Consider the following 25104-nt stretch of genomic DNA (forward strand, 5'->3'; position numbering starts at 1 on the left):
GCCATCATGTAACTCTTTGTGGGAACAATTTGCAATAAAAAAAATAAAAAAAACATCTGATTTTGCAGACTTGGGCAAAACCACCAACCCATAAACATGTCTGTTCATAGCTGTAAATATTTATATACTAAAGATTCAGATCCAAAATTCTCTGGAACATTTATCAGGCTTGTGGTTGTTCTCATTTTGATCTTTTTTTGTGTTGTATTGATTTGTTGCATTATAGCCAGTTTACTCAGCAGAGAAGAGAGTTTTGAGTGTTTGTTTGACATAAAACATATTCATATTACTGTCACATTGATTCACAGCGACTGAGAATGTGAAGCGATTACATTTTTGGAACAGTCGAAAAGTGATGTTTATTGGATTTGATTAAAAATTTAGAAACAAAATCGGGATTCTGGGCTTTTCCAACCTCAACAGTCCTTGTTTGCTCCCTCTCAGTTTAACGTCCTCGCTCATCGTTTCTCTTCTCTCTCACTCACCTTTTTCATTTTGTTTCTTTTACTCTTTTTTTTTTTTTTACCCCTGACTACATCCTCTCTGTTTACCCTCCAAATCACCCTAACATCTCTAAAACTTTCACCTCGCCCTCCCATTTACACCCTTAATCCTTTTTTTAACCTTTTCCTCTCAGTTAACACCGACCCTCACTCTTCTTTCATCCATATTTATCCTCTGTCCTCTCTCAGCCTCCCTCTGAGGATATTAAACTTACCGTCTGTGCCCGAAGCCCTAAAAGATACCGTGTCGGTTTCCTGCTGCGAGGACTGAGCAGGTCGTTTCCTGGCCACAAGCTTGAATCATAAAACAGAAAATCTTAATGTTGGAGATTTTTTTATAGAACATGCTAAAGGAAAATATAAATCTTTGTTGGGGAAAGTCAGAAAAAAAGGAGGCACGGCAGTCAAAACAAGTGTTAAATTAAAACATATTTTGTATATCCTTCTTTTAGGGGAGGCATTTGAGAAGTAGTGAAGGAGATACACTCAAACTCAACAATTTTAGCTTGTGAGGACTTGAAATGAAGTCTGCATGTTACCCATTTCACCAATTTTATCCCAAGCAGCAACCTGTTGAAAAATGAAGCCGATGTGGAAGTGAATAAAAAACTTGAAGTTCCTCAAGTGTCCACATGAGGCTGGCTCCAAAAGCCATGAAATCCCCTTTAGGTCCCATTTTGAAATGCTAATTATAAGAGCAGAAATAAACATGTTTGCGTTCATTTTGCTTTATAACTAGTGTCGGTTTATGTGAAGGCTAATGAGGATTAAGACCTTCTCCTTGCTTGTTACTAGACTGTTGGACGTTAAGTTAAGATAGACTTCCAAGGCATCCGCCAATAATGGGCTTCATAGCTTTTCTTCTGAAACCACATGGTGATGTCACAGAGACTATGTCCATGTTTATTTTTCATACAGGTCTGAGGACCGTTCAGATCATTCAGAGAAAAAAATAAGAAAAATAAAGACATCAATTTAAGTTAAAAAAAAACAAAAACATGTTATATCAAGATATTTGAAAAATAAAATTTTTACATTTTGGTGTAATCTTGCTTTAATAGTCTCAGTAATAAGTAATGCATAAAGCTTATACTCGAAGAACTTTATGCATGCATAGAATGAGAAAATAAATTCTATTTTATGAACTGATATGGGTTTTTTTTTAAACTCAGTGGAATAAATGATGGAGCGAGACGTTTAACTGATCTATGAATCTGTTCAAGAAATGCTGTCTATATTTAATCCACACTGTTGTCTCTGTCTGTGTTTTGCAGATGGAGTTTGATGAGAAAGAGCTCCGCAAGGAGATCAGCTACGCTATCAAGAACATTCATGGAATCAGGCACGTCCGTCCTCCAACTCACCCCTCTCTTCATCCCTGCTTCCCTCCCTCTAAACTCTTAACTCCCTCTTTTTCTCTTCTCATCTCAGTCACCTCTGCTGGCCAGACAGCGTCTAACTGACTTTGCTTATCTAATCACAAAGACCTCTGTGCTTAGATGACAGCGCTTTGTTGAATACTAATGGCATCCGTTGGGATCAAATAGGGACTATACTTCTTGTGCAGAACTTGTTTTTGTCAGCATGCAATCAGGTTTTATAGATTCCCATCAAAGTTGCTGTTTGGCTGTTCTGTCAGTATCAGAGATCTGTTATCCACAGATTGATTGATTCCAAAAACATATAGTCCTCTGAGGACGCTGAGATGTTCTGATACCATTTTTAAAAACTCCAATATTGAGTTTAGCTCAGTGTAGCTTTCACTGATGTTGTTTGCCATGATCACTTCATAATTTACATAAAACATATTGTTCTTATTTCTATTTTTCTGGGGTGGGCGGTCTTCAAAATAGTCCCAGATTGGTCCATTGATTGAGTTATGTTTACCTGTAACCCGATGCAGCATTTTAGGCAGTATCAGGGGTTGATTTTGGTATCTTTATCTGTTGCTGCCGGGATACAGAAATCCTATACTGATTGTATTATCAGAACAACTCTTCCCTAATGATGTTCACTTTTCTGTATCAAATTTGATCCCCTGCTTAATATATAAAACCGTTCCGTCTAACACTACTTTTTGGTGAAGTGACTTGATATATTCTGTATAAACGTCCAATTTAAGCACAATCAGAAGAATTACATAATGTTTCCTTGATGATTCAGCGCTCAGTAGTTTTTATTGTTCCATTCTCTTTCCCTCTCTCTGTCTAATTTGTGTCTGTTTATGTTAAGGGGGAAAAAAAACCTCAAAAATGGGGGATAATTCTTAACAATTAACACTCTTCTCTTTACCCAACCCTCCTCCCTCTTTCTGTTTTTTTTTTCCTCTCTCTCATCCATCCTCCTCTTCTTTTTTTTGGCTCTGTGGCTGGTTTTCTCTCTGTCGGGCAGAACTGGCCTCTTCACTCCGGACATGGCCTTTGAGACCATTGTGAAAAGGCAGATTGGGAAGATTAAAGAGCCGTGCACCAAATGTGTGGACATGGTCATTTCTGAGCTAGTCAGTACGGTTAGGCAGTGTACCAAGAAGGTAAAAAAACAACAAACAAAGAGTAAATGATAGATAGCACTTTTTTTTGTTTTCAATCCTTATCTGCAAAGTCCCTCTGCTGTTCACTCCCTTTTTGCTGTAACCACCTGGCTCTCTCCAGCCCTCGCTGTTTGTGGACAGTGAGGGGACTCCTGGAGTGACTGGGTGGGCTGCGGTGTACCTGCCTGCCTGCCTGCCCGCCTACATTACCACTTCGGAGGGGTTTGGCTGGACAGGCTGGCCATTGTAGAAAGCTGTGCTGAAGAAAAACCAGTGTGGAGGCTGAGCAGTCATTAAAATATGGTTGCCTGTCAAAGGTTAAACGTCAAAGCTGCCTCAGGACTTGTGTTTATGAATCTGATTCTTAGGCTTTCTGACAAAATTTAAAGTTGGAGAATTGTAGTTGTAGATGTGATTTTTTTTCACTTTCTCAAGAAATTGCTTATTGCTACATGTATTTCACTCCCACTAGACAGTATTTGGCTTCAAATAAGACATTTAGTGTTTGGATTTTGAATTTTAACGTATCACCTTATTTGCATAATTATCTTCTTCTCACATTTTTACATGCAAATATTGTTAACACAAGTTCACATTTTGTTCGCACAAGATAAAGGCTAAACGTATTAAATGTGGAATTGGCCTCTCGTCGGTGCTTGAACCTCCGCTCCCTTTTAAGGCAGTCTTCATAAAAGTTTTGTCTTCAAGCTAAGATTATTTTTTGTAGCTACATTAAATCTAATAGGTCTACTTCTCTTTCAAGATCTAGAGTAAGACACTCTATCTCTACCTGCATTCACAGGTTCACGTGTTATGAGAATAATTTGCCATTTATTTAGATTCCTTGGCAGCCATATTGGATGACCTCAGCGTCCAGACTTTCTTGTGTGTGTATAAGGCTGCAGCCGTGCACCTGCAGAAAGACAAGCGCCATGACGATTATGTTTTAACTGCTCTTCAACGGGCCCTCGGGGTCCGCTCTCCTGGCTACAGAGGCTCCTTGAGTGTGGCCAGAGAAAGAGCAGTAGTCTGTATCCAAATTGATCCACTGTGACCAAACAATTTTAACAGTGGTTGGAGCAGAAACAACCTGGAGGCCTTGGGATAATAAATGTTATGATTACACTCCCACTAGAAGTCAGAGAAGAAGGAAGGACGGGTGGAGGAAGGGTCAACACTGGGAGGGATCGGGGCATTTTGGCTGTATGTCGGGGGTGCACAGCTGCGGCCTTGCGTTATGTTGCTTGGACTTTTTTGGCTGGCGGAGTTGTGCAGGCTGGGAGCTCCCTCTTTTTCATCCTTTTCCTCTTATCTTTTCTCTCTCTTTTCTCTTTACTGATAGAGAGAGGTTCCAGCGCTGTCCTGTTTTAGAATGGCTTCAAGGGGAAATCAAATGTCTCACTTGCATTTTCTTCCTTCTGTGCTGTTTTTCCCTCCAAGCCCTCACACCTTTCCTCCTTTTGTTTTTTAAAATCTTTAATCCATTGTTTCTTCTGTTACGTCTCCAATCTTTTTCCTTCCCTTTCTGTGTTCTGTTTTTCCCCGACCCCTTTTGTTTTCATGTTTCCTGCCTTCGTTTACTCTCTTCTCTTTGTCTGCCTTCTTACAACTCTTCACTGGTTGCCTTCACTTCTTCTCTTTCTCTTCAATTTTTCCTCTTTTTTTTTATTTTTTACTCCTCCTCTCCCCCGTGCCGCCTGCTTATCCCTACAGGACGGGGCTCTTCACCCCTGACCTGGCCTTTGAGGCCATAGTGAAAAAGCAGATCCAAAAGCTGAAGGAGCCAACACTGAAGTGTATAGATATGGTTGTGAGCGAGCTCACCTCCACCATACAAAAGTGTAGTCAAAAGGTAAAACGCTAACGAGGACTAAGCCACTGTTAGGATTTTTGTTAATTACACAGGGGTAGACTGATGGCTTGACATTAATTACATTGATATCAGTCGTTGCAAGAGACAAAAATAACAGCTGCTTGCTTTTACTATTTTTTTTAAGATATAGAATCATTAACATTAATGAAAGAAAGATTGACTCTTACATAGTTAGACTTTAATGTTTCATTCTTTCTTAAAATATCCTTACAATTACAGAAAAAGGGATAAAATCTCTTCTACACTGATGTAAACTTTGTGATTTTGTTGTTTAAGTCTTACATTAAATTGGCTTGTTTAACATCAAATGGTAAACTACCAAATCATCAATCAAATCATTTAATATAAAGATTAGTTTTTCCAATCAGTGACACTTTGAGCATGTACTGACACAGTATTTTAAACTAAGCTCATTCAGGTTAAAACATCTTAAAGGGAACTTTTTGTTGGTTTTTGAGAATACTTTTTTCTCATTATGTTTATGCTATAGAGTATTTTTCTTTGCATGTAACCTGCATGTGTGGCTTCAAAGACCCTGCATTATGTTTCATGCATTTATGCATGGGATTTATCGCTAAGATTAAAGGCCCTCCCTAATTAAAAAAAAAAACATGATATGAAGCTACTGTGTGTCAGATTTACGTCTAACATTTGTAAATAAATAATACAAAATCTCCTTCGAAAATGTCTCTCACCATAAAGCAGATATCGGTCTATCCTTACTCCAGACTTTACAAATGCAGCTACATAATCTAAAATTAAACGGTTGTTTCCGTTCTATTTTTTTATAGTCAACAATTGGTTATTGATAATTTAACAAGTCATGCCTCTTAATCTACATGTTTTATAATTTTCTTAATACAGCAAGCGTTAAAAGTCCTTTAATCAGTTGTTAAAAGTCATAATGTTTTTGTCTTTGTCTGTTTAATCAGTGGAGTGACTGATTGTGTAGTTCCACTCTCTGACTAATTAACAAACGTTGCATCGCTCTATTTCTCTTTTTATTTCTTTTTTCGTCCTCTCCATCCTGTCATCCTTTAACCTTTTGAAAGCAAAATAAGCCAGATAGAGAGCGTGACCTCCTTTGGATTTCTCTTCTCTGTCACACTTTAATCCTGATTTTACTTTCAGAAACACACTGTTTCAAAAACAATACTGTATTATAATATACAGTGGTTGGGAAAATCCACAAAGGGGTCAGTTTAAAGTCGTCCTCCATCACCCTCCCTCCCTCCCTCCCTCCCTCCCTGCTCCTTTGCATTGCATGTTGGTCTGAATTTGAATGTCTCCGCCTGTTGCCTTGGTTATAAAAAAACAACAACACATTTTTCACTGTCAGATTTGTGTTGCACTGTTGCTTTGTTTGACACTAAACCCTTCATCAGATATTTAAACCCTTTGCATAACTTGAAGTTACAATGCATCTTTTATAGCGCACATTTATATTTATTCCATGGTTTTCACAATTTTCAGAGAAAAATCAGAGGATGTTTGAGTAAGAACATAAACAGTTCCCCTCACCCAAAAAACTAGGGATTTTCAATTTTATGCAAAAGCTGAAGGAATAATAGCAAACTTATTGTTTTTAGCTTATTTAAAAAAAAGAAAGAAAATCAGTCAGAATGTTGCTGTTGTTTTTGTCGCTGGCTAGCTAATTAAGCTAACTATGACTATGTTGAAAACTTTTAATGGTTTGAGTCTGGAAAACATCTTAATAACCTCAAATTTTTATCAGGCTACTTATTGCAAAATCCCCAACTTTAAACTTTTTGTGTAATTCTGTGATTTGTAGTTTGCAAATGGTATCATTCTATCATTAGCACTATTTGGGTAAAAGTTTTTTTTAGTAATGGCGTGTTTCCCGCTCAAACTCAATAGTGATTTTTTTCAGAACAATTGTTGTTCAATTTAATTAAGAAGAAACAAAAACGGGATATTAGGCTTTCAAGCATACTCTTTTGTTTAGTCAGCTAAATGTAGGCTAGCTGTTGTTGCAGCTAACTCCACGATTATATTGAACTCTCAAGCTATCTTTTAAATGTTTTAATCAGACTTCTAAAAATAAATATACAATGTTCAAATAGACATGTCTGGCCACAAAAATGCTGTATTGCTTAAGGCTAAAGCTACAGTAGGATTTTCATATCTGGCATAGCCTACTATAGTCATTTTGTTGTTATAGCTTGCTAAGCTAACTCAATAATTATGTTGTAAACTCTATCTCCAGCTGTGCTTTTAATACTTTAACCCAGTCCTTTTTATGTGAAACATATGAAAAAATGCATGTGGTGACTCAATTTCTACAATAAATATAACAAACTTAGTCTAGCTCGGTCCCTGACAAAAAGTTAGCATCTCATCATCCCTGTAAACGTTAAATCAACGTTGGCAGTAGACAAAGGTCTACTGAAGTCCACTGATACACCAAACTAACCGACAGACATGAAAGATGCATTGTAACTTGAATGCTGACAGCTTATATTTTTCTATTTTGGGCTGTGATTTTGGTTTTTGGTTTTTCTTCTTTCCTCACACTTCTCTGAATGTGTTTGTGTCACATTGGAGGCCCACTAATGTCTGTGTTTCGTGGGTTTGCAATGAGCTCATGGAAAATAAGACCCACATTGTGTGCTGGGGAAAAATACTTTTTTTTTTTCTGCCAGGAACATTGTTTATTCTGTGTTTGTGTAGCAGTATCACAGACTTTGCACTATTCCTCTGCATTTGCTCCATATTACCTGCAAATTATAAAAAAATTAAAATGGAGTTTTAACACAAATCCCACCCATTGGTCGGGTTGTGCAGAGACTAGAGCTGAGTCTGGGATCAATTCCATCAAACATAACCTGTTAAGTTGTGTTTCTGTAATGTATTTAATTGTATTAGTGGAACTGTGTGACGTGGTTCAGTGAGTTAAGTAATCTTTAACTGAAGCTTATATGTAGTTATGAGATAGTGTGTGTATGTGTGAGTGTACTTTGGCATGTGTGTGTTGGTGTATTTTTGCTACCTACCTACTGCGTTCTGTGCTCACAGCTGGCCCAGTATCCCCAGTTGAGAGAGGAGATGGAGAGAATTGTTACCCAACATATCAGGGACAGAGAAAGCCGCACAAAGGGACAGGTAAGTACACAAAAAATGAATACATCTAAAATGAACTAAAGCCACCTAATATTTGTCTTTAAACATTATGTAGGGTGGTTTGGTTTGATTGAGTATTATGCAAAAATAATAAATACTCACACAAGTATTCATATTTAAACCACAATAAAGAACTGAATCTAAGTCTTTTTAGTTAGTTTTGTCTCTGTACTGAGCTAGGTTGGTTTGTATTAAATGATAATAAAGGTATCATTGTTTGATGTACTTACTGCTATTTTAAAGTATGTTTTGGTTATTAGAAAATGAAACACTTACTGCTTACTGAATGGGTTGTGCTAGTCTTGGTGGGAGTTTTTGCTACTTTAGCTTTAAATTATTACATTGAGCTTTCATCATAGAGTTGTCAGATTCTAAAACAAAGAAATACAAAACCTATAACATTATACCATCAGTGAATGGGCTGTGATTGTTTCTCTCTCTTCCAGGTGTTGCTGTTGATAGACATTGAGTTGTCCTACATGAACACCAACCATGAAGACTTTATTGGATTTGCCAAGTGAGTTTCGGATTTCTTCTTTATTGCAAAGGGACTGAAATGCTTAAAGATGTCATGTGGCCAAAATCAAGTATACCATGATGCGTTTTGTTGTGCAGCGCTCAACAGAGGATCAGCCAGATGAACAAGAAGAAAGCAGCTGGAAACCAGGTACGTTAAAGCGCACATTGAGAGCTCCTTCTCCATTTCACAGGGTATAAAACAAAGTAATTCTCCTGAAGCTGCAGGAACGTGTTTCCAGACTGAACTCATGTTTCGTCTGTTTGCCAGAAACATGACATCTGAACCCCATGCAGTCTTTCCCTAAGGCTTCCTCCTGTTAGCACTCAGCGCTCTGTTTTACCCAGGCTAAATGTAGCACAGCTATACAGTATTTTGTTACCCCGGGCAACAGTCCATAGCCTGCACAATGCAGCTCTTCTACACGCTAATGGACAACAGTTGTTGGATCTTGAAAGTACTCGTTCTTTTGGTGAAAATCACGGTGACGTCAGCACAAAGCCAGGTCTGCTGCAGAACATCAGACCTCTGTTTTATTGAGATGTAGGATTCTTCACACAGTTTATGGATTTATCGAGAACAATCATGACATTTATATCAAATACAAAGCCAAGGTTCCCTCTGCAAGAGTTACACAATCCTCAAAAAAGGGCTTGGCAATTAATCGACTTCCAATTTCAAATACGATTTTGGCATCTCAAGATCATGAAAACAAGATAGTTGAGATTAAAATATTTCTGTGCTGCATGTTGTGTTGCACTAGATTTGTCCTTATGGTTTTGTCATATTTGGAAAATGTTTCCAAGTGTTTCAACTTTCCAGCTTTATACACAAACTGTCTTCAGAGTAAAATTTGGTCCCTGTAACACTGTTTGAAGATAAAATGATACGTGAGAAGTTATGATGGTGGGACCGCAACAGTGAAACCGTAACTCTCTTGGTAGCTTTTTAGCTCCAAACAGTGTTCATAGGAACCATTTTTTCCTTTGAGTAAAGTTTGTGAATTCAGTTCAGAAATTATAGCATACAATTGTTTCACTTCTCCAACGTTCAAATTTCTCTACCAAATCTGTGCTCCTTAAAATTATTCTAATTCATTATATATTTATATATTTCACGCTTACTTATTTTCATGTGTTGCTTGTTTTTCAAAGTGTTCACAGTGTTAAACTGTAGAAATGATTAAGAATGTTAAATGTGTTTCAGATGTTTTAAAATCAACGAGTAATCGTGTTTAATAATTGTGATCTCAATTTCAGTCAAAAATAATCGTGATTATGATTTTTGATAATCTGTTTATGGAATTGCCTGAAATTTTAAATCTCTCTCGACATCTCAAACCACTTCAAAGTAGAAATGGTGCTAGCCAATGAAGCTATACTTGCCACTTGTTGTTAATTGAAACGAGTGCTTTAGTTAATTCGATAAAGAAGGAATGATCGCAACTTTAAAAGCTGGCACTCTGTTAAGAAATGAAATCAATTCATGGCTGTGTTTCTGATTTGACACAGATCAGGAGTTTTAAAATGGCAACAAATCTTCACTTTAATGTTTGCCACATTTTCATCTGTATGCTAAATGGCAAATTGAACCCCACTAATGAAGGAAACTTCCTGTTAACACATCACAATATCCATTTTAGCATCTTTTCTTCCTGTTATTTCCACCTGAAAGCATGTCAATCTTCTATTTCACACACACTCGACTCTTCTCTTCTCTTCACTCTCCTGGTTTTGGGTTTTCTATGAATTGCTTTTCCTCTTGTTTCCTCTTGAGTGATTGCTCTCTTTTCTGTGTCTCGTCTCTTCACCGTCCTCTCTGTGGCTTTTCTGCTTCAGGATGAGATCATGGTGAGTAGAGTGTGTGGGTGTATGATTGAATAACGTGTGATTCTGTGCATGTCTGAAAAAAGCTTTTATGCGTATGTTCTCATGATTTCCCGCTCTGCATATATCAGGAGTATGTGTACACTTGTGTGTCTTTTATGTGTACTGAATTATAGTGGGTTCACGAGTGTGTGTGTGTGTGTCTGGATGTGTGTCTACAATGAGCTTTGTACTAACCACCAATAGTTTGGCAGGTGGCTGTGGTGGGGGATGCTTGGCTGCTTCCCTTTCCTCTCTCTTTTCTTTTCAGCCGCAGTCGCGCACACTTAAGCTGTTTTCACACACGCACTCCTGAAAGTTTTTGAGAACTTTTCCCCCAGAATTCTTCCTTAATCGCTTTTCCAAACACGTCTCTCACAGTGTGAAGTTGTCTCTGTCACGTACATAAATAAGACGCTGCGCGAGCGAGAGTCCAACTCTATAACGACGATGCCACATATCATTTTGCATATTCATGTAGCAATGAACAAGTGGGAAAAGCTTCACACTGGCCAGCTGAAATAATGCAGTTTGAAGCTGCACTTACATTAGCTCACTTACATGACGAGGACATTTTTATTAAGGAGGTTGCAGAAAAAAAGTGGGCTGAAGAATTGATTTGTTTGATTTGTTTGTGTTCACACATGCAGCTCCCATCCAAAATTTGGGAGCATTTTTAGGAGTTTTGTGCATGTGTGAAAACACCATGACACATTTTTAGTACAGGAGGACAAAAGCGTCCCAGAAGGTTTTTTCCACAGCATTATGCAGTCTTATAAAAAGTCTAAGTTTGGAGTTGCTCGCTTATGACTCTATAACTGAGGCCATTTAGCTTCGGCAGTGACGAGACGCATGGCAGCTGTAGCTTGAGCTCATCTTGTGCTCTTGAATGCATCTAAAAAGAGAGAGAGTGAGGACCAAGACAGAGAGCTTAAAAAAAACCAAAAAAAAAAACGATCATCAGACGTTTGTTTACATCCGTAACTAGACTTCTCCTCTCCCACCTTCTGTTTTATTTCCTTCCTCTCCCCCATTTCATCCAAAGTACCAGAGGGCCAGAGGCGATGTAGACCAGACATATGTCACCTCCATAGTTGGTTGTCAGTTGGCATAACAACCACCCAGGTTAAGGGTCACAGGTTAGGGGCACATTGTAAACAAAGTGGTGATCCGCACTTCCTGTTAAGAGATAAATGGAGTTGGCCCTGTAGCTTCTGTTTTACTCACTGAACACCTCTTGACCTCCAGAAAACCTTAAAACACAAATGGACAGACTTAGAATTTGTTCTGAATAATGAACTGTTTCTTCTTTAACCTGTCAGGTTCTGACGGATTACCAGTGGTTACAATAAAACACATAGATAATAAATATATAAAAATCTTCTGTTTTTGTTAAGCACTTTAAAAAACAGAGATAACAACGGGTTTTGCTGACAAGAATGCCAACAACAATACAATAAGGTTAAAAAAATGCAAAAAAAAACCCTGTAAATTAGTAACCAGTTAATTGTGAATTAAAAGGAACTGGATTCCTCCACTACCTCTTTTCAAAAAGCATATTACGACTCCTGCATCTCCCTGCATGGTCTCAGAAAAGGTTTGACATGGGGGCCACTCTTGTTGTAGCCTCCTTACTGCCCTTGTTGCCCGCCCCACCCGCCCGCCCCTGCTTGCTGTCCCCTTGCTGCCGTCCCAGCAGTCAGCTGTAATGTGCGGGTATCAAACCAACCTTGTTCTAAGTGCCCTGCGCTGGCGTATAGCTTTGTAACCTTCTCTCCACATTCTCATTCAGCCGGAGAGAGGAGTTAGCGATCGGTTCAAGGTAATTAACACGCACACCCATGTACTGTTTGTGTCCGTAGTTTGTGTGTATGATGGAGAGATTGCAATAAAAAGGAGTGTGAGGCGTGTGTTTAGTCATGTAGGTGAAGCGTCAACCTGCCGGTGTGTCTGGCAGTCGCTTCTGTCTCTCCACTCGAGTTAGTGTGTGTGTTTTTAGAGACAAAGGCTTACTAATGTGCTGTTAAATCTGTGACAGTAGCGTGTGATATTTTTATTCTCTAAGCTGAAAAATACTGTCAATGACTTTCTTTTTGGTTTGTGTGTCTCAGGTGATCAGGAAGGGCTGGCTGACCATCAACAACATTGGCATCATGAAGGGAGGAGCTAAGGAGTACTGGTTCGTCCTCACCGCCGAATCCCTGTCCTGGTATAAGGATGATGAGGTTAGCTGCTGTTCACACACACACACACACACACACACACACACACACACACACACACGCACACACGCTCACAAACAAAGACAAAGAGTGTTTGCAATTTTTGCTCATTAGGTCCTCTCACCTGCAGGCTTGATGTGTTGTTTTTAAATGTTTGATGCAACAGTCAAGTTGACAACTTCTGATGTACCTCGTAGTGTTGTCCAAAGATTCAAACTTATCACTGAAATAGTTAATTACAGACATTGCTTTGCAGAATACGCCATAAAAAGAGAAAAGAGGGATCTTCTCGTGTCTTTGATTTGCATGTTAGTAGTTGTAGTTTTTATCACTCTGCATTAACAATTGCCTCCCGAAATTACAAATTGAGGAATTAATTTCAAAGAGCCTAAAAACTGAATCGAACTCTAACTAAACACATTTTTTAAATTATCCAACAAATCAGTACCAGAAGTTTTTTTTTTTTTTGGAGGACTGGAGTGTTAAACTTCCAGAGTTTATTTTCCACTTTCCTGTCCAACAGCAGAAATGACTGTTTTGACCTGGCAAGTTTAGTTACAGGACCGGCTGGTCAAAGTGGTATCCCATGATGCTTTGCAGAACTATTAGGAGCTAGCCACAGTCTCGGAGTCTCCAGGCCTCAGCCACAGCCCCACTGCTGCTCGCTGACATAAGTTTGTGCGAGTGTGTGTGTATATGTGTGTGTGTGTGTAAATTGTGAAAGGCCCTTTACTAAGAGTCAAGACCCCCCAGAATGTCAGACACCGAAGCTGGCACCCACATGTGCATACCAGAGCCCCCCTGCCTTGCCCTGTTCCCAATTACACACACACACACACAATCACACTCACACACTCACACACACAACCTGCTTCTAATAAGCTAACTTCATTTCAAAGAAGGGGCACAGAGCGAACAAGAGCAGGACTGGATTGTAGGGGAGAAGGCAGGAGTGTCTCTTGTTAGCTGGTTAGCAGCAGGAGTAACAAGGAACATCTGAGGGGGGAGAAAGTGGGGAGGAAAAGGGGGGTGGGGTGGGAGGGTGGGGGGCACAGAAGTGGGGAAGAAAGTGGCTTTTGCTTTAATATCCTCCCTATCTTTTTCCTCCTCTCATTTCCCATCACTTCCTCATATATCCTATTTATTCCCGAAAAACCAGAGGAAACTCTTCTTCTTCTTCCTCTACTTTCCTCCCCTCATCTGTCTCTTCTTTCTCTTTCTGTCTCATTCTTTCCTCACCCCCCTCACCCCCCTCCTGCCCTCAATCTTTCCCTCTCTTCTTGTACTGTATATTTATTTGAACATGGAACAGCGAGGGTGCGGGGAGACCCAAAACCAACACAGAGTGCCAAGGCTGAGGGGAACTGCAGAGGACTTCTCATTATGTTTTCTATCAAAGCTGAACATTTTTATAGTCCAGTCACACACACCAGAGGTTCTCATGAGGGCATATACACACATGAGCACCTGGGTAAATACCAGAATACACACCGTTGATGAAAAGGTGGAAACATTTATATATGTTTAGATTTAAAGAAAAAAGGGCCGCTTAGAGGGAAAGAAATAAAGAGAAAAACTGTTTTTTGTTCTTTTTATCCAGTTTTAGGTTAACACACACACACACACACACACACACACACACACACACACACACACACACACACACACACACACACACACACACACACACACACACACACACACACACACACAAACACACATTCATATGTTTCTTTACACCAACTCGCAAAACAGCACAGCACCATTTTATTGACTGCCTCTCGTCATGGGGAAAACCCTCGTCCACAGTTTGGTTTTACACACACACACACACACACACACACACACACACACACACACACACACACACACACACACACACACACACACACACACACACACACACACACACACACACACACACACACAACAACCCCAGACACTAATAATAACTTTCAACCCAACAAGTGGTGCCAGGATGTTTTGGTTAGAGTGCATGTATGTGGAAATGTGTGTGTTTTTAGTGTCTGTGTGTGTGTGTGTGTGTGTGTGTGTGTGTGTGTGTGTGTGTGTGTGTTTGCCCTTCTGGTCTGTATTACCACAGGACATGCCAATTCTTTGAATCAGGCTGCTCTGTTGCTTAAAGCATCCCAAAGCAGAGACAGAGGGCAGAAAGAAGGAAGGGAGAAAAAAATAAGCTTAAAGAAAATAAAAAATTCCCAAAATAAAGACCAACACAACTATGATTTCACAAGAAGCCATTGAATGCAAAATATATTTATAAGTCAGTAATCTTATTGTTAAAATGATACATTTAAACACACAGAAACACACAGTTAAATAAGTTTAAGTACCACTTTGTAGTCCTTTACTGGATGTTGGATGTATTTTCTTTGGATGCCCCTTTTGCCCCTTAGTGTGTGTGTGTGTGTGTGTGTGTGTGTGTGTGTGTGTGTGTGTGTGTGTGTTTCTGTGTATTTTCATGTGTGTGTGTGTGTGTGTGTGTGTGTGTGTGCCTGGGTTTCCCTACTCCTTCTGTAAAGCTGCCAGAAAGCCAGACTCGCCTGGTGATCCCAGCTGTAAACATCCTGGGGGGAGAAGGACGACTGTTGCTTTCAACACACTCACCAGAAACACGTCTGTGTGTCTGTGTCTGTGTGTGTGTGTGTGTGTGTGTGTGTGTGTGTGTGTGTGTGTGTGTGTGTGTGTGTGTGTGTGTGTGTGTGTGTGTGTGTGTGTGTGTATATTTGTAAATGTGTTTGTGTGACATGGTGGCAGGGGCTCTAAATGGAAACAGGTTGCTTTGTGGTTTATCATTCCTGCAGACGATGCTCTGTGATGAGACACTGTGTGAACGTTCCTGCCCTCTTCTTCTTCTTCTTCTTCTTCTTCTTTGATTTTGTAATCAAGACAAAAAAGGAGTTCAGAATGGTGTGCTGTGGCTTTGTTTTTTTGTTTTTTTCAAATCAAAGACAGGCTGGCTTGAAGATAAATTGCGGCTCCCAGTGAAGGATAAAAAAGAAAACTTAATAAAAAAAAAAAACAGGCAAGGAAGGAAAGGGGGGGCTAGCTAAACTTGCAGCACTTCACATAACGTCACTTCACAAACACAGAAGCCACAAACAATTTTCTGTCTTTCTTTGGGGAGAGCTACACAAAGAGTCATAAACACGGTGCATATTTTTTGTTTGGTAGCTTCCCTGCATTACATTGTAATTTGAGGTAGAACCGCCGCGCAGTCGAGCAGGGAAGGCAGAGACGTAATTGTACATTTTGGTCAAGCGTGCATGCAGAGCGATGCTGGGGGTTCACTCAGTGTTTAAGTTATTTTTTTTGGATGAGTGCATTTTATTTTTTTCTCTGTGTGGTTGAGCCTCTTTTTTTTTTTTCTGGTTTCAGCTCCCAGTTAGATCTTTTTGCAGAAAAATAAACAACGTGATGAGAATGTCATGCAACCATCACGTCTATTTATACGAGTGTGATCCTGTTTCATCTCTGTGTCTCTTGCTTGAAAGAAGAAAGACAAAAACAACGTCAAATAGATACTCAAGCATGTTTATTCCAAGGGGGTTGCAAAGCATCTTTCACAATTTTATCTTGATTAGATTACATTTCTGACAAGTCAAACAATGCAGAAGCTACATAGAGATACACATTTTTTTTGTCAAATGTTTGGACTCTTGTGACCATCACTTATAAATCCAGGGTTAGGCCTGCTGTGGTGGAGCCTTAGGGTGCTTATTTTTAGGCCAGTGCCTCGGTTTGTACACATGGATGAAGGGTGGTGCTGCGTGTTCCCACAGGCCGATGTGCTGGTTGCCCTCTCTCGCTTTCAGATTGCAGTGAGTCATCCCGTGCTTCCCCGGCCAGCCTAACCAATGTGCAGACTACTGTACAACCACTACTTCCTGAACAGGTAGTCTGAACACTGGGCAGGCGGGCCGGGCAACTGGAGGAGGCCGCGGACGTCAGGTTCATTCACAAACAATCTGAATTCTACTCACTGCGATTCCAGCGTCAGACTCTGGAGCCGGGCTCCCTTCTCCTCTGCTGACAAAGTGCTGCTGATCAGGCTGAGTGTGCGAGCTGGAGGAGAAACGGTGTGTCAGGGATGGACGAAGGGGTCGGCGGGGAGGTGAAGGAGGGGAGGAGGGAAGAGGAGAGATCAGAAGGATGTGAAAGAAACTGATTGGAGGGTTTAACGACATTCCCTCCTTTTTTCCCCCGCTGCGAGAGGCGAAAATCCTGACATAACTATGGAGGAGAAACACAAGATCCAGAGATACATTTCAGACACTTATCAACAAAAAGAGAAATTCTGAAGAGTTGCAAATCCACTTCTCTCAGAATCTGATGAGTCTGTGTAATTTTCTTTATTCTGGGTATTATTGGTAAAATGTGGATTTTGCAGTTTTCCCCAATCCCCCTCTTGGCCTGTTTATGCATAATTGGTAAAAGACCACACAAACAAGTCAAACACTAATATATAAACACAGAGAAAGGTCATACTCAATTTAGCACAAATTTGTAAACTCAGTTTGCCCCCATTGACCCCCAGGCCAAAAATAGATAAATAAAACTCGCTATGGTCCTCAAGACGTTAAACTCTTTCACATTGTTCCTCTCGTGAGATGAAGCCATTCTCTTTTCGGTCTCTCAGTGCTGTTAATTAGAAACTTACAAGTGAATATTTGTGGTCAGCTGAGATCGTGCTAAGTTTGACTCAACATCCCCAACAAAAAAACATCCCAATCTTTTTACCTTCTGGACACAAACCAAACCCGTTCTTCTTTGGGATGGAATACCTTTTCGATTTGACGATTCATCTTCTCCTCCGCACATCCTGTTGTCTTCAGCGATGCCCCGTCTTCTTCACTTCTATTTGTTGTGTCTCCTTCTTCTTCTTCGCGCGTTGCCACGGTTCACCCCATGTCGATTTCCGCTGAGATTACCGCTCACACTATTTGGACGAAACCAATCTGATGGTGTTTCCGAAGGTTACTTCTTCTTCTTGAAGTCTCCCAGAGTAAAAAAAAAAAAAAAAAAAAAGAAAAGACAAGCAAAGTGGACCGGCTGGAGCCTCGACGTGGCAAACCATTAGCCATCAAGTTTCCTCTTCTAGAGACAGAAGAAGAAAAAGGGAGGAGAGAGAGAGAGGAGATATGGGGAGAGAAGAAGGAGGAGGAGGAGGAGCTCGCCGGCCCCCCCATTTTTTCTCTCCTCTCTTCTTTTTACTCTCTCCTCCCCTCTGTCTGGCTTTTTTCCTCCTTACCTCCCCTCCCTCTTTTTCTTCTTCCTTTCTTCTCTGGATTTTTAGGAGAAAGTGGAAGGCCAAAGGTGAACAGGAAGTTTGGAAAGGGAGTGAAGGATTGGCTGCAGAGGGAGGGAACTACTTTTAGTGGAAGCGTATGTTGGTTAGATGGGGAGGATGTCTGCGTTTGTGAGCTCACGTGGAAGCATAATATGTGAATGGGTGTTCTTTTCTTGCATCCAGTGGTATCTTCTCATGGTACATGTGAGTGTATATGTGGTTGTGAAGTGATGGATGTGTGTGTAGGAGGGGGTCTGAATGAGAGTAGAGGCTCCTCGGTCTTTGTAGCGAGGGCAGGAATGTCGGCGTTTTCCTGGCAAGCGGGAGGAAGCCTTGTAATAACTCCAGATGTGCAGCCCTGTGGTCTCCATCTCTCTCCTGCTCCCTCTGTTTTTACTTCTAAAGCTGATTTCCTCTCCCTGTCCGACGCGAATAAAGAGCCCTTTATGCAGCCCTCACACACACACACACACACACACTCACACACTCACACACTCACACACAGTAGGAGGAGGGGGGCTACTGGTGAAGGGTGACATAGTACTGGTAAATCAGAACCAGAGCGAATGAGGTGGTGTGTGTGTAGAAAAAGAAAAGAAAAGTGCGGTTCAAAGTTGAGACATAAGTAGTAAAAGTTGCCTCCTTCACCTTCTTCATTTCGCACACACACACATATAGGTTTCTTTCTTTGGCAGACAGGAGTAATCACCGCTAGTGTTTCCAGGTGTATGAATATATGTGTGTGTGTGTGTGTGTGTGTGTGTGTGTGTGTGTGTGTGTGTGTGTGTGTGTGTGTGTGTGTGTGTGTGTGTGCAGCCGTGTGTTTGTTTTAGCTATGGTTTCTGAGCTCCAAATCAAAGCAGGCACAATCCCAGGAGAGACGAGTCAGCAGTACCAGCTCACAGATGGAGGGATGTGGAGGGGAAAGCCGGGGAGAAAACGGGGAGGAAAGTGGGGAAGAAAAGAAGGAAGCGATAAAAAAAAAAAAAAAATGTTGGGGTGAAAAAAAAATAATTCCTAGTGAGTGGGGAATGAAAAGAGATGAAAAATGTAGCTGAGAAAGAAGCCAGAAAAGAGGTTGGAGGGAAATCAATCCTCATTATTGTTGCAGTTAAGTCCCGGGTTCAGGGATTGGAAGGAGTGAATTTTAATGGGTTGGGTGGGGGTTAGAGCTGCGGTTGCACCAACATTGTTTCCACTGTTTGGATGACCAGGCAGACAGCTTCCTTTCCGAAGTCTTAGTCAGAAAAGCCAGAAATGCTGAGAAAGTATGCACACAAACACATAGACACACTTCCAGTTTAATGTGCCATTATAATCAGTTTTGTCCTGAAATAATGCTCGTTAATATCGTCATGAAAAACCTCAAGTTTCTGCTTTTGTAGTTTTATTTTATCTAAAATGAGCAACTGTCAGCTTTCAGGGTTGTATTTGTATCTTTCATGTATTACTTTCTTGGTAAAGTCTGTAAAGCCCGAGCTGTGGATTTATTCAAAAATGTGTGTAAAATGCTTTCCAAACCCACAAATTCAGCACCAAAATGTGATCCCCTGTATGTCACGCGAGTGTCATCAGTCCGCTGAGTTACAGTGAAAGCTCACAGATAGTTTTCAGACGAGAGATAGCATGTCAATCCTCCATTACTCTTTGTGGATTACAGAAATGTCAACCACATAATGGCTTTGTGTTGTTGACTCCCTGCCTCCAAATATCAAGTCATTCTCTGACGACATGGAGGACCGAGAAAACTGTGCAATATATCTCAGATGTTGTCAAAGAAATAGTGCAGCGGGTATTTTAGGTCTTACCATTAGTTAAAGAGACTCTACATGACTTCATGTGTACTTACAATTAAAGTTCAACATTCAAAACCCTTAAAGTTACAGTAGTAGGGTGTTGATATAGTGTCTATTCAGCTTGTAAAAGTGTGGCTAGTTGAACCACTTCATTTACAACTTGTTTGGTCAGTTGTGAGATGAGTTGGTTTTAAACTGTCATGAGATATATTTTAGGTATCAAGTAAAAAATATGTGTTAAAAAATTAAGCAGAAGTGTAAAAAGCTGTAAAAGTGTCCACTTGAGGCTACCTCAACAAAACCAAGGAATCGACATATTAAAATGCCCATCGTTTAAAAGAAATATAAATGTTTGGAGCCTGGATCAAAAACTATTTTGGTGTCAGTAGCTCATTTCTTTGTTGGTAAAAACTGTACAGGGTTGAATATTTTTATAATTCCTCTGTTTTTGATTATATTATAGTTCTGCATACATTTGTTTAATTGGGGGCGTGGCTGAGTTGACTGACAGGTGGACACGTTATAGCTGTTTTCCAGGGGAGGCCTTCCTAAAATTCACCTCTTTGTCTGTTTATAGATTGACTGAACTGTACGGTAGAGGGTGCATTTGCAATTTGGCGACTGCCATCGTTTGGCTTCAAAATGCCACTTCAAAAACCAATGGGTGACGTCACTGAGACGACACCCTTTTTTAAAAAAAAAAAACAGTCTAAGTTCTAAAATGCATATCTGGATATTTGGGAGAGAAATAGAGGATAATGATAACAGATGTCAGAACTGGTGGTTAAAGTTGTTGAAAGTAGGCAAAAGAGGATGCATGATGCAAAGATGTAAGACATTTTAGAACTAAATGTAATAAATGTTAATAATGCCTTGAACAATAAAAAGTAGCCTAAAGCACGTCTGTTGTTACGGCTGTATGTTGTTCCCTGTGCTGTTTGTCCCTTCTGCCCTTCTGTGCTCTCTGTAAGTTTGTAAGAGACATGAAGAAAACGTTTGCATCTTTACAAAATGCTAAAAGAACTCGAGAAACGTCAGTATTTTTGCCTTCATGGAATTTGAAAGGACCACTGCTACTCTCTCTCTCTCTCTCTCTCTCTCTCTCTCTTTTGTGGAGAATAATGGAGATAGAATATTTTCTCGTGTGTGTGGACGCGAGTTGTAATGTCATTTTGATCTCGTGTTTGTGAGACTCTGCAGACTCACTACTCCCTTAAAAGAAGAATGAACAGATATCTAAAGAGTTCTGTATGTGTTTGATGACCAGTGTTATTCTTTGGAAACATACATTCTCATATGACGGGCCCCATATATTCATGGATCTTTCATATTTTTCTCATATATTGCGTCCTTTTTCAATGTCTCAGTGAATGACTATTACATGATTCCATAAATTAGATCTTGTTAAATGTTTGACACCCATTGTGAAAGTTTCACAATGTTTTTTACAAGACTTGATTTACTGTAAGTGTGTAACAAAAAAAAAAAAAATACTCATAATCCCTCTCCACCCTTGGACCTTCCCAACCATTGGCACAATCAAGTCATAAAAATACACTCAGTCCAAACACACCCTCTGTGTACTTTGCAGGACAAGTTATATTTAGGAGTGAAAATTTCATATTATGTCAGTCACTGACCTTTAAAAAGCACTCTTGCAGTTAAATTAAGTCTTACCGTAATTTACGCATGCAGTTTTGATGATGACATGACTATGATGTTTTTGAAGATTTAGGATTCGGGTTGGGATTACGCTACCTCCCTTGAATCCATTACAGTAATGGCAGTACTCCACATTGTGTACATTTACTGCCCTGAAAGCCTCGTTTTTGGTTTTACACACGTGAACATCTTACCTCACTCTATTCTTACATCACATCTTTACCTCAGATGTGAATGTTTTTGTCAGTAGGCACCACATATTTTTCCTCTTGTGGGTGCACAATTACATATAATAAAATGTGTTTCACATGTAATAACTTGGTGATGCATCTTCTAGTTTAATTACATTTTAATTAAACATGGATTTGAAAACATAAATTCACCTTGTTACACGTAGCCTAGCAACACTGGCAGAATAAAAGTCATTTAAAACCTCACTTTGTTAAAAGTATTTTCATTAGAATTGACGAAAAGTTGATCAAACATTTAAAAAAAGTATTTAATGGTCCTTGTCAGACTTTCTTTGTGTTCAAGATTTTTCTGGAGTAATATAACAGCTAGATAAATGTGTATGTTGTACCTTTTGAACTACTACTGGGTGGTTCAATCATAAATAATTCATTAAAGTGACTTTGCGGCCATTTCCTCTGACATCAAAATTAGGATGGGACGCTTAAATGTTATTGTGCTGCTGGGTTTAATGTTTAATGAGAAATATAAAGTTTCATGCAATGCAGATATTTAACGTAAATATGCCTCTGAATTGTGCTTCAGTGCAGTCCTTGAGTTAATCTACTTTCTTTCCTTCACTAAACCTTTACTATTCTAAGTTCATGTGACTTTATTACAGATCTTGTCTTTGAGCTGGGAGCTGCGATTGTATTTCACTGAGACACTGAACACACAGGTCAACCAGAGCCGTTCCCTTCTGTCAGACAGCAGTCGCTGGACGTGTGGGGATTTTCACTTGTTTATGTGGTTAGCGGGCTGCGTAGACTCCTCCTTTCTTCTGTTACTCTTTGGTGGTCAGCAGTGATTGATCACATGTCCTGGCTTGGCCCTGCCCCCCCCTTAGGTTGTTACACTGACCTTCTGCAGAAGTAAAATGCAGAGGAGATAATTAACTGCTTGGCAATTAGCTGCTAAACAGGAAGGTATCACTGACCTGCCAGGATACTTGACCGGACTGTGGGCTGAATGTGTCATTGTCATGTGGACACCACGTTTCCTTTCCCAATGTTTTTATGTGTTTGCGTTGGTTCCCACAGGAAAAGCTAAGTAGAGCACAAAAACTGTCTCTCTTTTAGAATCAGATGAGACTTTAAACGTGAGGCAAGCTTCACTAGCCCCCCCCCCCCCAAAAAAAATCAACCTTTTTTTCTGATAAGAAAATCAGAGATTGTATGTTGTTTTCCATGGGAAAATGAATCTTTAAGAATATATTCCACAGAGGACATAGAAAGCCCCTTTTTCCCAGCCAATTTATAAAGAAGCCCTTCTCATGATATGTGAAGTATTAAGGAGTACGGACAATGGCAGGCCATCCAAGGTGATTTGTTTCGAGCATTATTGCACAACCTTGTAGCTTGATGAGTCACCAACAGCTGTGTGTTTTTACAGGTTGCTCCAGAAAGACTTATTTCTCTTTCTATTCTTACTTGAAATGCTAGCAACATGTGGTTTCACTTTAAACAACATCCATAAAGTCAAATCAAGTCTCTTCAGATGCTGTTTTTCAAAGACACATTACTCACCAACCAAACAGATCTTTTAGCATGCGTTAGCTGGATTTTAAATTTGATGTGGACTCAGCATTTTCCTCCTTTTGGAGAAAACAACAGGTCTGTTAAAATGTATTTGAATATGAAGAAACTAAACAATCTTTACGCAAGTGCTTCAAACCCATTCAGTGCCATCTTTTTTTATGTCTTTCCCTTTCCTCACTGTGTAAGAATCACAGAAATGTTCTCTGTGTGCAATTTTTTTTTTTTTTTTTAAAAGACAGAGCTCAATGGGGGAATGCTAGAAGAATGGAGGGAAAGAAAAACGAAGGGAGGTGAGGAGGAGGGTCGTGAAAATTGCCATTGGCTGCCACCCAGGGCCCAGTCTTTGTGGTAATGAAGGGTTAGAAGCAACGTTATTGCTCCCAGATGCCGTGCGGCTTCTCCGCAGCCCTTTGATGCATGGCCCAAGTCACCAGGACTTTTCTATCAGACTCACATTGACATGTGCACTACCACACACACATACATGTGCACTACCACACACACATACACAAAGACATACAACCTTGTAAAAAAAAAACATCAACGGCAGTGTAAATGACTATCTGATTGCTTTTGCCAATCAAACTACACAAATTTGTTTCAAAGTGTTAATTACATTTGGTTTGTGTCATGCCCCCCATGTGTGTGTTTTTGCTGTGAACACATACGCTGGCATTGCTGTGTGTGTAAGAGAGAGAGAGAGGCAATTTTTTAATCTACGCTTTGACATACTGTGTGACTCCGTGCGGCGTTTTGTTGGACGGTGTGCAGAGCGGTGGAGAGCCTTTATGAATCCAGAAGTGAACTTCCTCTGGCTTTTCATAATGAGCCGGCTATTACTCACAAGCAAAATAAAACCATGGAAAGTACTTTGCTCTCACACAGCTCAAAAACACCACAGGTTAAATACCAGGAGCTCTGCCAGGGCTGCTATGTGTGTGCGTGTGCGTGCGTGTGTGTGTGTGTGTGTGTGTGCAAGACTTAAAAAAAGTAAAGGTACACACAGAAAGAAGGCCCAATTCTAAATGACGATCAGGAATGAATAAAAAATAGTTTATCAATCTATTTATAAAATTGGGGAAAAGCGTGAGTTAGTAACCTTCACAGCTTTTAATTACATCATCCCGTTTTAAAAGGGCAGTCAACAGACAGCATGGGCTCCGTCTTTAACCCGGAGCAAAGCAAGCTACAGTGCAGGACAAACAACGTTGTTATTTCCCCCCCTCGAACGAGCACTTCTCTCACGTGCATTCCTGAACATTTCTAGAATATGACTTTTTTTTGTCGTGTCTTTAATCCATGCAATGTGTAACAGGAAGTGTTCAAGGTGTTAACAAAGTGTCGGCATGAAAATTTTGTCAGTATGTGTTCACACATGTAGCTAACCCAAAACATTTTCAGAATTTTCCAGGAGTTTTGTGCATGTGTGAATAGGGCTATTTACATCTGTTCACTTGGTAGCGTGCAGTTCCTGGTGTGTCGACCGTATTGTCGATGCAGTGCTATGTTGAATCAGAAATTGGGACGAGTGGTTAATCATAAAAAAAACTGCTCTAAAGACAACGGTGTAGTCTGTTATTGCTATTCAATAGGCTTACTTTTCCCGATGCACTTTCACTCAGCTTGTTGCGCACATATGTGACGTGAAGCAGCACTCCTGATCCTCAGTTGAGTATCAGTTCATTTACTCTTACAGCCAAATTCAGTTCATATTAGTTCAGTGTTTCAAAAGTAGCCTGTGTGTCGAACATGATTGAGTGGATATTGGAAGGTGGGAAGTTATATGAACTCAAGTTCAACCCCAGATCGGGAAAGTTAAAAAAAGAAAATAAAAAGACTAAAACCCACCATAAAGATCGCTATGTGCTTGGTTGAATGAGAATGAAATTGTTACACAGCCTACAATGTAGTATCTGTA

The 25104-nt window shown here is 40.0% G+C and overlaps 1 protein-coding gene and 1 long non-coding RNA gene across 14 annotated transcripts in view; one reads left to right on the forward strand and one right to left on the reverse strand.

Annotated features, from left to right (window-relative positions):
• Window positions 1-25104, forward strand: part of dnm1a (dynamin 1a) — a 53552-nt gene that overhangs the window by 14987 nt on the left and 13461 nt on the right. For 6 of the 13 annotated variants that reach the window (XM_065965445.1, XM_065965441.1, XM_065965442.1 and 3 more), the window contains exons 9-16: window positions 1778-1845; window positions 2895-3033; window positions 7943-8029; window positions 8494-8564; window positions 8663-8714; window positions 10403-10414; window positions 12222-12251; window positions 12541-12654. In XM_065965445.1, the coding sequence (XP_065821517.1) occupies window positions 1778-1845; window positions 2895-3033; window positions 7943-8029; window positions 8494-8564; window positions 8663-8714; window positions 10403-10414; window positions 12222-12251; window positions 12541-12654 (573 nt within the window). Of the gene's footprint in view, window positions 1-1777; window positions 1846-2894; window positions 3034-4746; window positions 4886-7942; window positions 8030-8493; window positions 8565-8662; window positions 8715-10402; window positions 10415-12221; window positions 12252-12540; window positions 12655-25104 lie in introns of all 13 variants that reach the window. The other 7 variants (XM_065965448.1, XM_065965446.1, XM_065965450.1 and 4 more) reach the window with 3 other exon arrangements.
• On the reverse strand, window positions 16191-19833 carry LOC136183167 (uncharacterized). The gene is made up of 2 exons (XR_010669003.1): window positions 17457-19833; window positions 16191-16905 (listed from the first exon to the last, which is right to left on the reverse strand). It is a non-coding gene; the product is annotated as an uncharacterized lncRNA (long non-coding RNA).

The sequence above is a fragment of the Labrus bergylta genome, chromosome 17 (genome assembly GCF_963930695.1).
Source record: "Labrus bergylta chromosome 17, fLabBer1.1, whole genome shotgun sequence".
In the NCBI taxonomy this organism is placed as follows: domain Eukaryota; kingdom Metazoa; phylum Chordata; class Actinopteri; order Labriformes; family Labridae; genus Labrus; species Labrus bergylta.